Source organism: Mobula hypostoma, chromosome 7, assembly GCF_963921235.1.
Source record: "Mobula hypostoma chromosome 7, sMobHyp1.1, whole genome shotgun sequence".
NCBI classification, from domain to species: Eukaryota; Metazoa; Chordata; class Chondrichthyes; order Myliobatiformes; family Myliobatidae; genus Mobula; species Mobula hypostoma.
The window spans coordinates 53,296,713-53,311,812 of NC_086103.1; the positions used below are offsets into that span (position 1 = coordinate 53,296,713).

Consider the following 15,100-nt stretch of genomic DNA (forward strand, 5'->3'; position numbering starts at 1 on the left):
TAATGTAATTTTATTTATTTGTTCATTAGTTGGCAAATTGGAACCGCATTGTAGAAAGTCTGAAGAAATGGGGGAAAATAAAATTTGCATTGGAAGGGTAATGTAAAGAATAAGTTTTCTCCTAATACCTTCATTGTTACATGATTACTTTAGAAGCTACATCTGCCTCCTTAACTCTGCTGTTTTATCAAGGGTATGATTTATTAGACACGCCCGTTAGTGTTTAGTACTCCTTGTTAAGACTGAGGCTGTTGGGTGTGACTTTTGTATTATGAAGAAGTAATTATTATGTGGCTCATGGCCGAGGGGGTTGGGTGTTTAGGACGTTTAGATATTTTGATATGAGAGTTTTTAAGCAAACAAAAAAAACAGGTTGTCCATCCAATGCAAATTTTAATTTCTCCACCATTTCCTCAGATATCCTACAATGCAGTTCTGCGCTGATAATAAGCCATGTTGTAAATGTAGACTCTTTAAGTGGAAAATATTCTCTTCATTTACTGCGAGTGAGCTGCTTTGAGGTTAAAACACCAGCACAACGAAGTTAAGACGTACGCGGCCGCCATTCTTTAGTGTTTGCTTACTTTACGGGGTGAAAGCTAGACTCCCCACAGTGTACCGGGAGGGGGGAGGGGTAGGGCTAGGGGTGGAGGTTAGTGCCCCGGTCAGCTCCTCACTCTCAGTGGTTGTAGTTGCAAGCACTGTTGGGCTTTATCTTTTTTCTTGCTTCATTTTCTTCAAACTGGACGGGAAATGGCAGTGACGTGTTGTGTGGCGTTTGAATTCCCCAGCGTGAGTCATAAAAAAGTGCTGAAATTGTTGGTGTAGTTTTACACGCCTTATATAGCCTGGAAGTACGGAGCTGTCATTCTCCGCGGGATAAAGCGAGTGGTTGCTGCACGGTTATACCTTCCCCCTTCTCTTTCGCACGGGCATCGTCCTCCTTCGCTCAATCTTCAATTTGTTTCTTCATCCCTTAACCCCCTCCCTTCCCGAATTAAGTTCCCCGACCCGGTCTTTAAGTAAACAACAAACTTTTAGTTTTGTTTTTTTTCTCTCTCTCTCTCCAACGACGATGGACATGTACAAAGTTACCCTGGAAGGACCGGCTCCGTGGGGGTTTAGACTGCAGGGAGGAAAGGACTTCAACATGCCTTTAACCATGTCTAGGGTGAGCGAGAGCAACCGGGAGGCTGAGACAACTTGTAACTCTCTCTACATGTTACCTGTTCAGAGGGTATTGGTGAATTGAGTAAACGGCGTTGTGTTGCAAATCGTCATCTTGCGAGAACAAGAGATTTGAGGCAGAAGTGGGCAGACAGGCACATTTGTACTGCACTTGCGATTTAATGTATGAAATCACAACTCACTCCTCCAACTCTTGTTGGATTTCAAAGCACGCCCTGTGTTGCAGGGAGTGAGTGCTTCAGGCTTTTCACGTTTGAAAGCGGGGGCAAGTCGGTCCTGGTTCAGCTGCAGGCTGTAACCTCGACAGGTCAGGCCACATGGGTTCACGTTTTCTTTTGCAAAACCATGAAATCGCCCTATGAGCGCTTTGTGTTTCAGAGCCCACAATTAGCAGTGTTTCCCAAATTTTGAAGAGACCCAGGGTAAGTTATTAGTCTAACGTGAGGTGGTGGGGCGACACAAAATGGTATCTTAAAATCTCAGTATTGAAAACACATTCCAGAGTGAATCTTGCATATCAGGAATGCACAGGGATTAGTTAAGGATTGAAGCTTCCACTGTACTGAGAACTAGCAGTGTAAACTGATAGGGCCTCTTTGAGGAGACTGTCTCTTCCCTTTGTATGGACCAGATGAGGTCATTGTCACCCCAAATTCTGTTTAAGTTGAATCCATCTAAATATGTATTGCTATCTAGGGTAAGGTTTCTACTGATGTTTAAAACATGAAATGTGCTGACTTGGATATAATTCTCATCAGGGTGTGTTATGTATGCTGTTTGCAATGATTTCTCAAAATTTGTTACAATGAAGTAATAACTTCTTTAAGTACTACTTTTTTAGTTTAAAACATTGGTTTGGATGAATCCAAACTAATCTGATTCCAAAAGGTTCTTGATAATGATAACGCAAATGATTTGTAATTTGACCAATTTAGCTTATTTAAAATGTATTTTTGAATAATATCACAGTACAATACAGGGATTTTGTTCTTTTTTTGATAAAATTTGGTTGTTGATCCAGCCTCATGATCTTTCAGTTTTGAAGAAGATTTGTTCATCATGACCAGATATGGGCAAGTGTTCAAGCATTGAGAAGTAGAAAAACAACTCCATATAGGTCTCAGAAATCAAATTATTGAAAGGGTTTGTTCTTGTGGCTGCATATTTATGGTGTTGCCATATTTGTACTTGGTCCCATTTATGTGTTTGTATGCATAGCTTAGCTTAATTCAAGGTGTATTTGGCATCCGAAAGTTGACTTTGTTGCCCTAATTGATATTCACGTTCTGCTTTAGATTCTGGAATTTCACACTAGCTAAATCTATAAATCTTCAAGTCTAGAAAGTACTGAAGTAGTACAAACAGAAGTTAGCAGGAAAAACTTAATTTGCCCTTAACTTATTAAAGGCAGAGAACCCCAAAATAGTAACAAATTCTAGACACATGCAGAAGAAATCCTCAATCTTTGTGTCAATCCCATTCTTAACTTGCTTTACTCCATATTCCCCTCACTGTTCCCACATGAAATCTTAGCTCATCTATGTCTTACCTTTTACTTTTTCCTCCCCATCACCCCATTAAGCCTCCCTCTTTGCTCTCTGTGCATGGTGTATCTGTTCTCCCTTACCCTCTCCGTGTCCTCTAACTCCTTTTCTTTGTTTTTTACTATTAGACTTTTTACCTACCTACCATTCTACCATGCCATCCTCTTGTTTCATCCCATGCTCTCCTTTCCCAGGTTTATCTTTCCCCACATTTCCACTTCTCTCACCACCCCCCCCCCATGTTCATATATCTTCATATATCTTGCTTGTTCTCATTGTATTGCTCCTCACTAAATGTAAGCATTTGTCCACACTGGAAAAAGAACACTTTTAACCTTCACTTTACGGTTGACATTTGATCCAAGAATTGTAGTGCATTCAACTTTGGAGAACTTTTAAACCAAATGACTTAAGTCTGAAGTACAAGAAAGTAGTAAAAGCAAAGCTGAATGGATATTGGAATAACAGGAAGAATTATTTTAAAGTGTATTGGGACTAAATAATTTCAATTTATAAGTGTTTTAATATTATTAAAGTAAATATTCTTAACATGGTTCAAATTTGCTGCTTTTGAGAATCCTTAGAGTTTATATGTTAATGGATTTGATACTCTTGGAGCTTTCTTGCATTAGTTGCTAAGCCTGATCTGCAAATAGTGGGTTAATGTATGTGTAGGGTTTATAATTCTTTAGAGCCAAAAATGCTCCATTGGGAATGTTAAATGCTAAAAATAAGGTTAGAGTTTCATTGCAATCCATTTTTTTTTGACAGAAGGGAAATTGAACCAATAGTTGAGCCAAGTACTTGTTAGCTATGTGAACTACTATGCTTTTTAAAACAAAGATTACTAGTTACAACATGCAAGTTGTGTTGCAATTCTAAAAGTCCAGATTCATTTGTGCTGAATAAACTTCATTCCCAGGAGGGATTTACTCATATGGCGTGCAATTTGCTTAAACATTTATTTTAGATAGTTGGGAAATGTGAACAGGATTAAATGTGAAACTTGTTGTTAATGCCCAAAAGTGAGTGACCTCCAGTGAGTGAGTGTCTAGTTTTCTCAAAATATGTTGGCATTTGTATGGCATAGCCTGCTGTTATATGGTAGGCCAATGTCTCGTGGCATTTTTAAAATCAATTCCATGATTTTAAAGTCAAGCAAAATTGCTCCATAGAATAATGTAAGTGTTGATATTTAACACAAATTGCAGATTAACACCAGAAATAGTTTTATCTCGATGAAATTCACGTGGCAAGCTGTCCTCTGAAAGACTTTTATTTCAGTATTCTCTCTTCATTTGTGGAGTAGTTTTAAACATTTCTGAAATTTTAAGTTGAATATGCCAGTAAGGATTATGACTTCAGCTATTAAATATTTTGGCTATGCTCCAATGCACACAGTAATACCTCGAAGCAAATTAAATCACCCTGAACATTAAAATGAGAAATTCCAGACAAGTATTGTATAGTATTCAATGATACAGGTCCTTTTTGGGTTCAACATACTGATTCAATTCCATTTCTGCAAGTGAAGCTGTATTACTCATTGTAATTGTGTCCTCACCAATAAAACATGTCCATAGAAGGGATTATGTGTTCTCTAGATAGCATTCATCTTAACCTTTCATTTCAAGACTTGAGAATAAACGATAATGTTGGCTTCACCAGTAACACCTTCTTCCCCAAAAATGAATAATTAGTAAAATGATCTTGTGTACAAATACAGATCTAAAGACTAATTTTGATTATGAATTATGGACTTTGCATTGCTATGTGCTTGTTTTGTACATTCTAATGTTTTGGAGATTGTAGATTTATTGTTAAGCACGTATCTGTTACTCAAAGGAATTGGGCAAGGGGATGATGGTTGTCTATACATAACATATTTACTGTATTCAATAACTTGCTAATCTAGTTAAGAGACTTCCACTCCCATCCTTGTCTCTCAGACCATACTTTATTTCTTCAATAATTAACCCTTCAATGTTACAGCTTAATGTGGTCAGTTGTTTCTCGATATTACTTCAATCTATTTTCTCTTTTAATTGTTTCCTGGTATCCTCTGCTCAGTCACTTTTCAAATAAGCCATCTAAGTTTGGGAAATTTTTAAAGTTGCATTCTGCTATTGCCATCACTGTCTCTTATACTAACTTAAGCACACTGCCGTACGCACACTGTAAATGATAAAATGGGTGAAGACCATGACATTCTTTTCCATTTTTTGTTATAACTTAAAAGAATATTGAATTCAAGTATGAATCAAAAGAAAAATAAATGATATTTAAAAATGCAATCATTTAAACAAGCAATTAAAACAATATAAAAATACTTCCCAAATTGTTCGCAGCCTTGCCTTGCCAGTGAAGATAAGTGGAGATCTTCCTCCTTTTGTGGCTCTACTTGATATTGGGTAATTTTTGCCTTGATAAACATGGGACGTCCTCAAATTTGCATCCTCCAGCTCAATCCCATGAAGTCAAGAACTTCAGGACTTAATCTGCAAGAATGACTGTTGACTGCAATTTAAGGATTTCACATTCATGCTAAATTCCCAAAGTTGCCATCTGTTTACAAGGGGATATGTACTTGCTTCATAGAATTTAGATGGTTCTGTCCATTATCTGGGTCATTGTTCATTTTATAGCAGACTCTATGGGTCAGTCAGCCAACTTAGACCGTTACAAACACTGTGTGCGTCTCTACAGCATTTTTAAAATATCAGCATTCTAGGGAACATTAAATTGGTATTATCAAATAAATTTTGGCACTGTCACTTAAGTATCATTAGGAAAGATGACCAAAATTTTAGTTGAGTAGGGCCAGAAAAGGAGGAATATCTTCACTGATCTTCAACTCTGGGAAGTATTTTTTATATTGTTTTAATTGCTAGTTTAAATTATTGCATTTTGAAATGTCATTCAATTTTCTTGTGATTCACACTTGAATTGGATATCCTTTTAAGTTATAACAGAAAATTGAAAAGAATGTCATGATCTGAGGTACATGATTTAAAAAAATCATAAGAGGGGAGAAAGTTGGCATTGAAGTTTGAAGAGGGAATTCCAGTAGTTGAGAGCTATTTTTTACTTGATGGAATGGTAGCCAGTGGCCTCTGCATTGTCTATCTTATTGGAAGAAAATGAAGAGAGGCCAGATTTGGAAGCATTTTGTTTGGACATTGTAGAGTCATTGACATCACGAGTTAGAGGGGTTTGAATCTGTGGAAGTATTTCAGATGTGAGAATTTAAAATCTGAGGTTTTGATTGCCAGGCACATAGGTGATAGGTCAAATATTGTGGGTGCACAGGTGAAGATTTATTTGTGCACAGCTCTGGAAGGTTCAAGAGGAAATTTCAGAATTGGGTTTAATATCACTAGCATATGTCGTGAAATTTGTTGTTTTTCAGCAGCAGTAAATTGCAATACATAATAAACCTATAAATTACAATAAGAAATATATTAAAAAATAAAATTATAAATAAGTAGCACTAAAAATATTGAGGTAGTGTACATGGGTTCATTGCCCATTCACAAAATCTGATGGCAGAGGAGCAGAAGCTGTTTCTAAAACATTGAATGGGTGCCTTCTTGCTTCTGTACCACCTCCTTGAGTAGCAATGAGAAGAAAACACTTTCTGGGAGATGAGGCTCCTTAATGATGCATGGTGCCTTTTTGAGGCACCTCATGTTGAAGATGTCCTTGATGCTGGGGAGGCTAGTGCCTATGATGGAACTGGCTGAGTTCACTACTTTCTGCATCTTTATCTGAACCTGTGCAATGGCCCCTGCATGCCAGATGGTGATGCAACCAGTCAGTATGCTCTCCACGGTGCATCTGTAGAAATTTGTGAGAGTATTCAGTGTCATTTCTAGTGGTTAATCTAGTCTGGAGGTAACAAAAATGTGAATGGACACTTTTTAAAAAAAAAAAAAAAAATTCTACTGGATAGGTAATGGGTAGATGCAACAAAATGAATGGTGGCTATTCTGCTCTGCAACTCAGTGGAGCTCTGTGGATATTGGCGAGTCACTTCCAAATACCTGATGAATAGCCAGCATCTCTTTCAACCATTCTGGGAGTGTGCTCATTCTTATAACCCATGCCTGACAGATGTTTGACAATGTTATATTTTTGCATGTTGCAAAAATTACATTGCATTGGCTGTCCTTCATCTTGTTGCTTTCATTGTTAATTGTCTTAAAGCTGCTAGTCAATGGTGATAGCAAAGCTGATAATGGGTGTTAAATATCAAAGGGGGATAACTCATCAGTTGTTCAAGATGACCATTACCCATCAATCAATGTTCCCTCTAATTTTTTTTTACACAGCTGTGTGGACCAGTCATTGCTCTGAGCAGGAAATACTTATGTGGCCTGAAAACTGCAGCACACTTTAACTGTTCTGTTTTGTAATGTGCATATTATAACATTGGTGTTCCTTGGCCAATGAGCTACCAATTTCCATTCTGTGTTTATTGTTACAGTTTGTAAAAGCAGTGTAACTTGAACACCAATAATGTAAATGCATTGAAGCTCTAAAACGTTTGAAACGAAAGGTTGTGGTATGTATATTAGTTAGAAAATTTGTAGATTATATTCATTAACACATTAAATTACAGGGTAGTTTACAATTATATTAACATAGATTTCAAAATTATATTAATATTATATAACATTGCGCAGCAGCAAAGGCTGTGAGCATGGGAGCATTTTAGTTACTGCGTGGCTGTGCACCCACACAGCTTAGAGGAACCGGAGCCACCATTTATATGGTATAAATGTTTTTGCCACTTATCAGACTGGTCTGGAGAACTGACTTCATGAATGTGATTGTGAGTGGAGGTGAGTTATGAAACTTGTCAGAATATGGTCCTTAAGTAGCTGAAGATAAACTGTTCACTTTGATTCTGAGCTGGATTTGATAAACAAATCCCACAGATCAATACATTTCAGAAATCAAATTTAAATGAGTCATTCAATATCCTTGGTCGTGTTCATGCAAAATATGTAGACAACATGAGGAGATCTCTAGGGTCCTATAGTTCTGATATCATCAAGCGATAACTGCAATCACATTGAGAAGTTTTTGTGATCAGTAAGATTTAAAATGTATTTGTTTTGGAAAGTCTATTGTTCTGAAATATCAGAGAATTGTATTACATATATTTTAATTGAACTCTTTAAAGGTCAGAAGTGTTAGAGTATCAGTTATTGCTAACAATTCCATTAAACATTCAGTAAGATCTTTCAAAAGAAATTACCAATATTTTCAGGGGATTTTACAGAAAAGTGAATTTGTAAGCTTTGTATTCTCATTGATTTAACTGATTTTAATCCCAGTGGTAAAGACTACAAAAAATGTGGCAGTCGCCCACAGATTGGAATTTGTGCATGAAACACAACAAATTTACACTTAGTTTTTCTGTATAATGATGTGATTTTGCCATAATTCAGTTTGTAGAATCTGCATCAATATTTGTCTCAAGGAGGCTGCTGTTTCTGCTGTTGCTGTTTCTGTTAAACAGTAGGGTTTAACTGGTAACCAATGTACAGTAGCATGCAAAAGTTTGGGCACCCCGGTCAAAATTTCTGTTACTTTGAATAGCTAAGTGAGTAGAAGATGATGAACTGATTTCCAACAGGCATAATGTTAAAGATGACACATTTTTCTTGCTTAACGTATTAAAGAACTTTTTTATTTCTGTCTTTTACAGTTTCAAAATAACAAAAAAGGAAAAGGGCCTGAAGCAAAAGTTTGGGCACCCTGCATGGTCAGTACTTAGTAACACCCCCTTTGGCAAATATCACAGCTTCTAAACACTTTCTGTAGCCAGCAAAGAGTCTTTCAATTCTTGCTTGGGGGATTTTTGCCCATTCTTCCTTGCAAAAGGCTTCTAGTTCTGTGAGATTCTTGAGTCGTCTTGCATGCACCGCTCTTTTGAGGTCTATCCACAGATTCTCGATGATGTTTAGTTCAGGGGACTGTGAGGGTCACGACAAAACCTTCAACTTGCGCCTCTTGAGGTAGTCCATTGTGGATTTTGAGGTGTGTTTAGGATCATTATCCTGTTGTAGAAGCCATACTCTTTTCATCTTCAGCTTTTTTTACAGACGGTGTGATGTTTGCTTCCAGAATTTGCTGGTATCTAATTGAATTCATTCTTCCCTCTACCAATGAAAGGTTCCCCATGCCACTGGCTGCAACACAAGCCCAAAGCATGATCGATCCACCCCCGTGCTTAACAGTTGGAGAGAGGTTCATTTCATGAAATTCTGCACCCTTTTTTCTCCAAACATACCTTTGCTCATTGCGGCCAAAAGATTCCATTTAAAAGGTTCAAAGGAACATCTAAACAAGCCTGATGCAAGTCCTGTGGACTGATGAAGTTCAAATAGAACTTTTTGTCCGCAATGAGCAAAGATATGTTTGGAGAAAAAAGGGTGATGCTAAACACACCTCAAAATCCCCAATGGACTACCTCAAGAGGTGCAAGCTGAAGGTTTTAGCCATGGCCCTCACCATCCCCTGACCTAAACATCAATCGAGAATCTGTGGATAGACCTCAGAAGAGTAGTGCATGTAAGACGGCCCAAGAATCTCACAGAACTAGAAGCCTTTTGCAAGGAAGAGTGGGTGAAAATCCCCAAACAAGAATTGAAAGACTCTTCGCTGGCCACAGAAAGCGCTTACAAGCTGTGATACTTGCCAAAGGGGTTGTTACTAAGTTCTGCCATGCAGGGTGCCCAAACTTTTGCTTCGGGCCTTTTTCCTTTTTTGTTATTTTGAAACTGTAAAAGATGGAAATAAAATTCTCTTTCTTAAAATGTTAAAGAAATGTGTCATCTTTAACCTTATGCCTTTTGGAAATCAGTTCATCTTTTACTCGCTTAGCTATTCACAGTAACAGAAATTTTGACCGGGGTGCCCAAACATTTGCATACCACTGTATGTATCATTTAGCAGAAATGTATGTATTTTTATGTGGATATTGGGCAGCCACAAACTCTGTATTAGTAGTTCTGGAGCCAAAGACAAAGTTAGTATTGCTTTCTGATGTAGTATAGTAACTATATATGAAAGGCAAAACACACAAAATGCTTGAGGAACTCAGCAGGTCAGGCAGTAGCTATGGAAATAAATAAACGGTCCCATGTTTCGGGCTGAAACCCTTCAGACAGTCCTGATGAAAGGTCTTGGCCTGAAACATCAACTGTTGATTCATTTCCATAGATGCTTCCTGACCTGCTGAGTTCCTCCAGCATTTTTTTGGGCTTTGCTTTGGAATTCCAGCATCTGCAGAATTTCTCTTGTTTGTAGTTCAGTAACTATATATTACAAGTTAGGTTTGCTGAGACCATAAATTATATTTATTTATTCCTAACATAAATTTTATGTATTATAAGTAGGATTGGTTCCATTGTGTGTGATGTATGTCTGGTTGGCCTCGTTGTGGTAAGATATAGAGTTGCTGACTGCCTAACCTGCCCTGAAGGGACAATTTGCATATATCAATACTGCAGTTTGATTAAGATCATCCTTCAAGGATGATTTTCTTTCCTTGGAATTCTAGCTATGTCATTTGCACAAGGATGTAAAAAGAAAAGAAAGCATTTTAAAATTGTAGGACAATTGTTGAGTTCTCATTTATGTTAAAGTGACAAAGTAAGGAATGTTTCAGTTAAGATATTGACTACAGAACTTTCCTGAGTACTTTTATCTATTCCTGTTATTGTTTGGGTCTAATATCTATGCCTTTATCTATGTTATTTTAATAAACTATCTTAAAAAAAGTCTTGAACTATGCTGCTTTCAGTATATTGCATTACATTTAAACGGGCTTTATTTATGTGTACTTGACCTTGCCTGGGGCATCTGAATTCTCCACAAATTCATATTTTCATCCAGTAGTCGAACTTTGCCTATCTTTTGGAGTAACCAAATTGATGTCTGTTGTGTGCCAGAAGCTCTTGAGGAAAATTGGGACTTGCACAAAGGTTTTACAGATTTCACAAAGGCCTTTGATCATTAACAGACATCCTACCCTGCAAAAACACATTTCAGGGAGGTAGCACCACTACCATCGCCCCCCCGAAACCCCATATTCCCCCCCCCCCCGGTCGACCTCCAAGGGTGTATGTATACAGGGCATTTGATTATGAAAGACCACAACAATTTATTTGATCACATATTGAAACTATTTACATATATATATTCTCCTTGTTGAGAAAGCACCTGACATAAAATGCTCTGGCATCTTTGAAGAACTACTTTGTTTTGTAAGGGGGGGGGGGGATCTCTTGTGCTTCCTCGCTTAGCAACTGCCTCCTTGCCAGGTATCCAATAAAATGCTGTTCATCTGGGTGGTGAATTTTTCAGGGGTGCTCACTTCTATCTCCTGAATGTTCTGTTCTCTCAATACCTTTGGCTCAATAAATCTGCTTGCTATGTCATGCAGGAGCTCTTCTACACTCTGATCTAAATTGAAGAGGATGGATGCCTTGTTTTGAAGAATCAAATTGAATTTGTCAAAACATTGTGTGACATTATGGAGAAAGCATATGTATATTTTCATTTGGGGGTCTTTCAGCCTCTTCTGAATATGAGATGACTTCTGATTCTCACTCTTTCACTCAAAATATGAAATAAAGGCTGGCCATTGGTGGAGCAGATAGTCCAAACCTTTTCCTAATGAAAACCAGCATGTAGGACAATGCTTTTCTTTTCTCTGCTGGGCAACACTGCAGAACTCTTGAAACTGTTTTAGGTCTTCTCTTCATTTGGAACTTTTCTCTAAGTAGTAGTAGTAGAGGTCAGTGAGCTGTTCTTCAGGTGACATTGAGAACTCCTTAGCAGCAGTTTTGGCACAAATGTTGACCAGGTGACTTGGACAGCCAACACTGAAAATATGAGTTGACACTGCTAAATCCTACACAGTTAGACCATTCAAGGCATTTGTCATGCATGGATGATGCAATGCTGTTGAATTTGTTTTCAGCTTTGGCATCATTGCACACTGGCATGTCTAAAAATCCAACTGTTACCTTATCCTGTGTTTCATTATAGTACCTGGCTAAAATGATACATTCCTTTTCACACATGATATCGTGCAACCAAAATACTGTGTGGCCCGTTTTCTGTCCAGATCCTCTGAACATTCAGGCTGTGTGCCATGTTCACAATAGCTGCTGTCTTGGTTCATGAGCAGGCATAGTTTTTTGCTATTTCTGAATCAGGAAACATTTTCCTGAATAGCTTGTCCGTGTGCTTACACACCTGGAATGGCAGGTTATGCTCAACAATGAAAGATGTAAAGTACACCTCGGCTCTAGTGACCTTCTCTGTCAGTCTTTGGTTTTCTGCTGAAAAGAACTGTGAAATACTTGAGCAGCCTTCCCTGCGCTTAGCCTCCCTGATATGTTGTGGTCCCTAAAAGAAATAAAAGCATAAGGTGTATCTTTATTATATTGTCTTATGCAGAAAATGTGACATTAAAATATGTACTTTTATATTACTATGGAGTTTTTTTTTATTCTATTACAACTTTAAGCAAGTCTACAGGGAGTTTGGCCTCATCACTTAGGATGTCAATAGAGTAGCTCCTTAGCAGCTAGCCAGCTAGTTCAAATAACGTTAGCTATGCTAATGAATGAATGGCACCTGTTAAACTCACCTTAACATGTCTTTTACAGTCATTTAACCCACCATGGGCAATAGAAAAATCACTGTTGCAAACAGTGCAGCGAGCAACACTATCATTATTTTTGACCCCTGTTGGGCAGGAGTACACTTTAGTGTAGTCTGAGGTGAAGTACATTTTATATTTTCTTTTTTTTTGAACACTCTGCCATGGCACTGCAGGACACTAAACTGAGCTGATGGACAGTGAAAGAGAGAGAGAGCTCGACTCTAAAGCCCGCTCACAGAGAAAACTGATAGGTCTACTTAGCACAGAGAGACCAATCAGGATGCCCTCCCCCTCCCCCATTTTCTGGGATATTGTATATAATTTGCAGGCATCAGGGAGCCGCTATCAATATGCGGGAGACTCCCGGAACTTCTGGGAGAGGTGGGATGTCTGCATTAATCATGTAGTTCTGTGAAAATTCTAGCCAGGTTTGGTGTTCTCCAAAATGTACTATGGTTCTAAGGCATTCACATGATTATGTTACTAGCAATGTTCTGTGTTACTGTCTGGGGACAGTTCCACTGAAATTGAAGCTAAGCAACATAGTGTTATTGTTCTGAACACCTTTTTGTCACTGACAGTTGGCAAGAAATAAGCAGTAAATCAATTCCGAACTCTGCTGACTGAGGTTCTAAGCATTCAGGCTTGGAGATGCCAGAAACAGCCAGGAATGAAAATGAAACAATTTCACTACTTCAAAGAATTTGAAGGTATCGACAATCATCTTGAATGTTACAATGAAAATGAAAATTTAGAAGGTGCAGTCGCCTAAAGCATTGTATGAAGACACTAGGTGTCTGTGCTGAGATTATTCATTTATAGTCTTGTCAAAAGAATGTGTCAGTTTACAGACATACTGGATGAATTCCTCTGTCAGCAGAAATTAGGAACTCATACAGTTTTATAATACTGCGGTAGTATTGATAGTGTTCTAATTTGTTCTGTATTTCATTTAAGTACATAATTTGTTACTCAGTAATATGGTCATTTTTCTTTTAATCCTTTTGAACGATTTCTGTGAATTTTTCAGCTAATTGGGGCAGCCACTAAATTGGCCAAAATGTACTAGTCCCAATGTGTCCCAATTAACTGGAACCCAGTGTACCATCAGAATGGTCTTCAGCTTACACTGGATCCTTTAAACTAACATACTAAAGCCTTGGATTCTTGATGGCATCAAGAGATTAAAATGCTATGAGACTGCCTTGGGTTTTGCGCATGCCTGTTTTCCCAGCTATTACTGGACTTCCAGCTTGCCCATAGTGAGAAATTCCATGGTTGTTGAAGGAAGCTTCGTGAGAACACGCTGAAAGTATAACACCAGGAGGCTGGTGTAGACATCGTGAGGCCACGTGGTCAGTTACTTCGATGGCACCATATCCTTCATCAAGCAGTGGCTTGCTGCGCAAAGTCTTTCACATTTAGAAATGGGGAAAGATGTAGAAGGAAGGAAAGGGAAAGAAACCTAGTTGACATGACAAAATGACTACCTCCTTAAGGCAGATTTTTTTTTTGTTGTAGGATTGCATACTCATCTTGAGGCTAATTAATAACTGCATTCAAAGGTACACAGAATACAAAATGCTAAATCACAAAGTTATTTAGAGTCCAGGTATATTCAGTTCATTTCAGCTCAGTGCAGTTCAATCCAGCGCTGTGTTGCTCGCAATTCTGCAGGCCACAGCACCAGATCAAAATTACACAAAACAGCAACAAAAAAGGAGCGACCAGAAGCACATCATAACGTGAACTACAGCGTCCAATCCATAAACCGTATTGATTAAACCTTGCCCCCAAGACGTGGGACTCTAGCATTATTGAGTGAGAGGGAGAGGAAGACTATTTATACGTGAGCATCTTCCTCTGGGAGCAGCAGGCGAGAGGGAGAGTGAGAGACCAGTCACATGCAGATAGACGGTGCTGAGAACCCTCCCACCTTCTGCTCTTATCTTCAATGATTTCAATCTTCCTTGATGCTATAATCAGTGGGAATAGCGAGAAATGAAGCATTAGAGAACATCTTCAAACTGAGGGGTCACTGCTGACTTGTACAGTGTTTTCATCAATTGAAGTGTTTGAATATGTGGTTTTTATTTCTTGCTTTCTATTGAGTAAGCACAATGGCCCAGGGATTCTTTAACACGGATCATTTTATGCCACATATAAAGGAATTTAATGATATGTAATACATTGTTCTTACTGTAGAATATATTGTTTCTAGGGACTCCCAAGCAGGTGAAGCATTTATTTCTGGAGATGCTTGGATGTGGTGCATGACAAATGTATGTGTTCAGTGCAAGTTTGGACACTATCTACATACAATTTTTCAGATCGTACTAAGGTGCAGATTTCTCCTTGCCTGGCTTTCATAGTGGATGAAGGTCTACATCAATGCAAGGTAGAGAAGCTGTCTTTCTTGGCTTAACACTAAGGAATTTGATACTCTTGAATGTATCATTTGAAAAATTCAACTTGCTTTCTTGTCTAAATTCTTCTTGCAGTGATCTCTTTCTACTATGTCTTTCTATGTCAGCCTTCCCAGGTACTTGACCATCCTAGCTGAACCTTTGGTCACCTTCATGGCATTTCAACTGGGGAAAAAAGACTGTGCAAACTACACAAAACTGAATTTGTCATGCGTAGTAGAGGGGCTACAGGTGAACCTGTTTCTTTTAGCTAA

The 15,100-nt window shown here is 38.2% G+C and overlaps 1 protein-coding gene across 6 annotated transcripts in view; it reads left to right on the forward strand.

The window, feature by feature from the left end:
- Positions 1-658: 658 nt before the first annotated feature.
- Positions 659-15,100, forward strand: part of pdlim7 (PDZ and LIM domain 7) — a 144,899-nt gene continuing 130,457 nt past the window's right edge. For 3 of the 6 annotated variants that reach the window (XM_063053432.1, XM_063053426.1, XM_063053428.1), the window contains exon 1: positions 854-1,171. In XM_063053432.1, coding sequence (XP_062909502.1) covers positions 1,076-1,171 — 96 coding nt within the window. In that variant the 5' untranslated portion in view covers positions 854-1,075. Of the gene's footprint in view, positions 793-853; positions 1,172-15,100 lie in introns of those variants that run through there. The other 3 variants (XM_063053430.1, XM_063053431.1, XM_063053427.1) reach the window with 2 other exon arrangements.